Source organism: Triticum urartu, chromosome 4A (genome assembly GCF_056163025.1).
Source record: "Triticum urartu cultivar PI428250 chromosome 4A, HENAU_Tu73, whole genome shotgun sequence".
In the NCBI taxonomy this organism is placed as follows: domain Eukaryota; kingdom Viridiplantae; phylum Streptophyta; class Magnoliopsida; order Poales; family Poaceae; genus Triticum; species Triticum urartu.
Genome location: NC_141876.1, coordinates 125187681 through 125191402, shown reverse-complemented (window position 1 = coordinate 125191402; position 3722 = coordinate 125187681). Strand labels below are relative to the sequence as shown.

Here is a 3722-nt window from a genome sequence, read left to right as displayed (position 1 = left end):
TAACTTCTTATAAGTTGTTATACTTCTTACCCAAAGGATCTTTATATCCAACTGACACAAAATATTCGTTCGACTGTTGAAAATTACTTTAACTGTTGATCTGATGTCGAAGTAATTGCTGCATCGCCACCAAATCCCACCATCTCTTAAGCTAAAGTAGACCGAGCTAACCCCTATATTAGCATATTACTAAGATAAGCAGAAGACACTATAGAATCATTTAGTACGTGAGCTTGTCAATCTGAATGTGGAGGGTAACCAGCTTAGCCCCGGCCAGCAGCTTGGGCGGAACTATGAAGAAGGTCAGCTCGTGCATGGCGACGTCACCGGGATCCTTGCTGCTTGTCACCTCCATTTCCACCTTGACGGTGTCAGTTCTGCCTTTGGGCTCCCCCGGCGGGTCGTTCGTCCACAGCTTGGCCACGTAGTGTGGCAGTGGGGACGACCCTGCTCTGATGCAGACGACCGACACGGTGATAGGCACGCTCACGTCGAGCACGTCGCCGACCAAGAAAAACACGCGGCTGTCCTTCTCCGCAAACAGCAAGAGCCATGGCTCCGACAGTGGCACTTGCAGCTGGAGCACCTTGCCATACTGGATCCTGTGCACGAGCATGGGATGCACGGTGCTGATGTGGTGGGAGAGCACCGGCGGTGGGCCTTCGTAGCCGCGGACGGGCACGTGGCATTTGCAAGAGCGGACACATGCTGTGGTGATCGGCGAGCTTGTGGTAAGTGACGTAGAGCCCACAACCTTCGTGCGGGCACTCCACCCTCACCGAGGAGAGGACGGCATCCACCGCCGTGTTCCGCACGTCGAAGCCATCACTGCGCTCACACTTCTGGCACTGCCGCTGGTTCTCGGGGCGCTCGACGCGGCAGTCCGCGTAGGCCAGGTGCCCTCCCTTGCACCGCACAAATCAATCGAACAACACATCAATCAAGAAAGCTGCACCTTGCTCGATCAGCCAAATGGACGAGGTGTATTCGAACCTCATACACTGGAGGCTTCAAGGGGCGGAGGCACAAGAGGCAGTGGAGCAAGGTGAGGTCCATCAAGACCATAGAGAGCTCCATCGTCGTGTCCTGTTCCGTCTGCATGATCTCGCCCTCCTCGTGCACAGCCATCTCTCGCTTTATTAGGGGCGGGGCATTACAAAGCTTTACCGTCACATATTCATACTACTTCAAGGTGCATTAAATCAACACATGCAAGTACCAAAAGGAGAGTCACGGCATGCATGCATGCATTGTAATTAATGCATCGGTAAACACAGATTATTGAAATATATCGAGTGCAGTGCTTTGATGTGTCGCGTCAACTCGTACAAGACCGAGAAGTTTGATTACTACAACGCCCTCTCCCTTGCGGACTGAGCTCCAGTGCCTTAACCGCACCTGCCTTTGGCTGCATGATAGGTGGGCCATCCACCTGTTGGGCCCACCTGTCATACACGCAAAGGAAGGAGCAGTAAGTCAATGAAGCTGTGTCCCTCCCTCGCCCATGAGCGTGGTGGCTGGCAGGGCTAGGAGAAGCTTTCGTTCGCTACACGCTCTCCCTCCCGCATGCGGTGGACATGCAGTAGTTCAATCGGTGTCAGATGGCCAGAAGCATACTATAGTACTCCTCCACTACAATATTACTCCATCATTGTTCGACTTCCCGAAGAGGCGAAGAGCCAAGCGCAGCCCGGACGCTCGTGTGGCAGTTTCATGTGTAGAGTAGTCTGGGATAGCGTGTACCATGCCTATAAGCTTAAAATCGTTGGGGTCAGCTCCATGCTTTTTCTTGATTAAAATAATCTTCTGGCCCTACCTGTCATCCTGGTGATTGTAGTTTGCACGCTCATCTGGTCAAGACAGGAATATATATTTTAATTTGTGGTGGGGTAAATGTTAGAGGTTGCAGCCAATGGAGTATTGTACACTACGGGTCTTTCAGCCAAGTTTAGAGGCAACCATGTGGGGCCAGTGCTATGATGTGTCGCGTCAACTCGTACAACGAGGAGAAGCTTGATTTTACTACTACACGCCTTCTCCCTCACCCATGCGTGCGGTGGCTCCCAGACGAGGACAGTCTTTTGCTTATAGTACTACAACAAGCTATCCCTCCCGCTCGCGGTGGACGGACATGCAGCAGTGGATTCGATGCTATAGAAGCAGTAGTAGTAACATCATTGTTCGTCTTCTCAAAGAGGCGAAGAGCCAAGCGCAACACGAACGTGGCAGGTGCGAATCTTGGAGCACGCATATAGCCAGGCTCTTGCATGAGACAAAATTGCTATGTGAGCCCACTATTGTAGTACTTGCTAGTATAGTCCTGTAAACCAGAAAGGAGTATTTGCCTTTCTAGAGATTTCAACAAGTGTCTAGACTACACCGAGACAGAGTACATATGGAACAAAATGAGTGAATCTACATCGTAAATAAATACGTAGTTCTCTCGTTTTCCTCTCCGCCTTGGTCGCGGTGCACAATAGTGAGTATACTAGTACTATCATCTTGAAATTTACGAAGTCACCATAGGCACCTCGTCGTCGACGGGAACGTCTCCTGACAGGCGATAGACGCGAGCGGCAGTCGCCTCCATAGGTGCTTGAATGCGATTGCCCAAGAGGGAGAGGGTAACGGTTCCCGAGAAATTGAACGCTCAATGATGCATGCTCAATTACATGCAGAGGGAATTAATTGGAGAAGTAGAATAGAGCCAGCACGATGTGAATGCAATAGAGTTTGGATTCTCGTATAAACGCGCCCCACCACTCCAATCCATCTACTCCTAGTCTCTACGCAACACTACTCACTCCAATCCAAGACCAAGTGACTAGAAGCCACAAGCACCTATGGAGGCGATGGACGCGAGCGACAGTCGGCTGTGCCAAATCATCCAAGGTGCCGGCCTGCGGCCCCGCACCGCGCAGCATTTCCAGATGGTGCTGGCGAATGCCAGCGTCGTAGCCCTCGGTGACGCCGGCTTCGCCTCTTGCATGGATGACATGATGGTCAACTCCATCCGCAAGTTCACCGCCATCAAGAAGCGCGCGGACGACCTTAACGTAATGCTCCAGCCCGCGCGCCCATGCTCCTCATTGCCTGCCACCCTCATCGGCCTCCATGGTGATGAACTCTTTCAAGCCCTAGTGGCCCTGCAGGTGCCGGGGGTCGCGACGAAGAATGTGCACCTCGAGGCCGCGCTTGCCACGCAGCGCCTCGCCATGCAAGAAACCGTCGACCTGCACATCCACGTCTACGAGGAAATCATCTACATTGGCCACTACAGGCCAACGAGGATAGAAAGACGTTGGCCTTCTTCCAGCGGCTGGAATCTTTGGATGCCATTGTTTAGAAGCACGTCGACCTGGCCATGAAAGCCGCTGCTACTTAGCCGTTGTTCGGTGGGCCGGCGCCCTGAGTCGAGGAGGTGGACGTCGTTGATTGCCTCATGTAACCAGCACTGCATTGCCTCGTGTCCTTGATGTTTTATTAGTATAGTACTCCCTCCATTCCAAAATATAAGTCTTTCTAGAGATTCCAGCAAGTGACTCCATACGAAGCAAAATGAGTGAATCTACACTCTAAAATATGTCTACATACATCCGTATGTTGTATTCCATTTGAAATATCTAAAAAGGCTTATATTTAGGAAAGGAGGGTGTATACAGCATTTTTATTCCAGTCATAACGTTTTCACTATGAGGTGGGGCCGCAGTTGAGCAAACCGA

The 3722-nt window shown here is 51.5% G+C and overlaps 1 protein-coding gene across 1 annotated transcript; it reads right to left on the bottom strand.

Annotated features, from left to right (window-relative positions):
- Positions 1-220: 220 nt before the first annotated feature.
- Positions 221-1128, bottom strand: LOC147975081 (E3 ubiquitin-protein ligase SINA-like 10). The gene is made up of 3 exons (XM_087520263.1): positions 994-1128; positions 755-905; positions 221-708 (listed from the first exon to the last, which is right to left on the bottom strand). Exons 1-3 carry the CDS (start codon positions 1126-1128, stop codon positions 221-223), a joined length of 774 nt encoding a protein of 257 aa, XP_087376389.1.
- Between the last annotated feature and the right edge of the window lie 2594 nt (positions 1129-3722).

Bases quoted from the DNA above. Each gene is read 5' to 3' on its own strand.
- LOC147975081 (XM_087520263.1), bottom strand. From the start codon at position 1,128: ATGGCTGTGCACGAGGAGGGCGAGATCATGCAGACGGAACAGGACACG. The intron at 906-993 runs GTTCGAATACAC...GTGCGGTGCAAG, and splicing joins TGAAGCCTCCAGTGTATGAG to GGAGGGCACCTGGCCTACGC. The intron at 709-754 runs GTTGTGGGCTCT...CGATCACCACAG, and splicing joins GGTGGAGTGCCCGCACGAAG to CATGTGTCCGCTCTTGCAAA.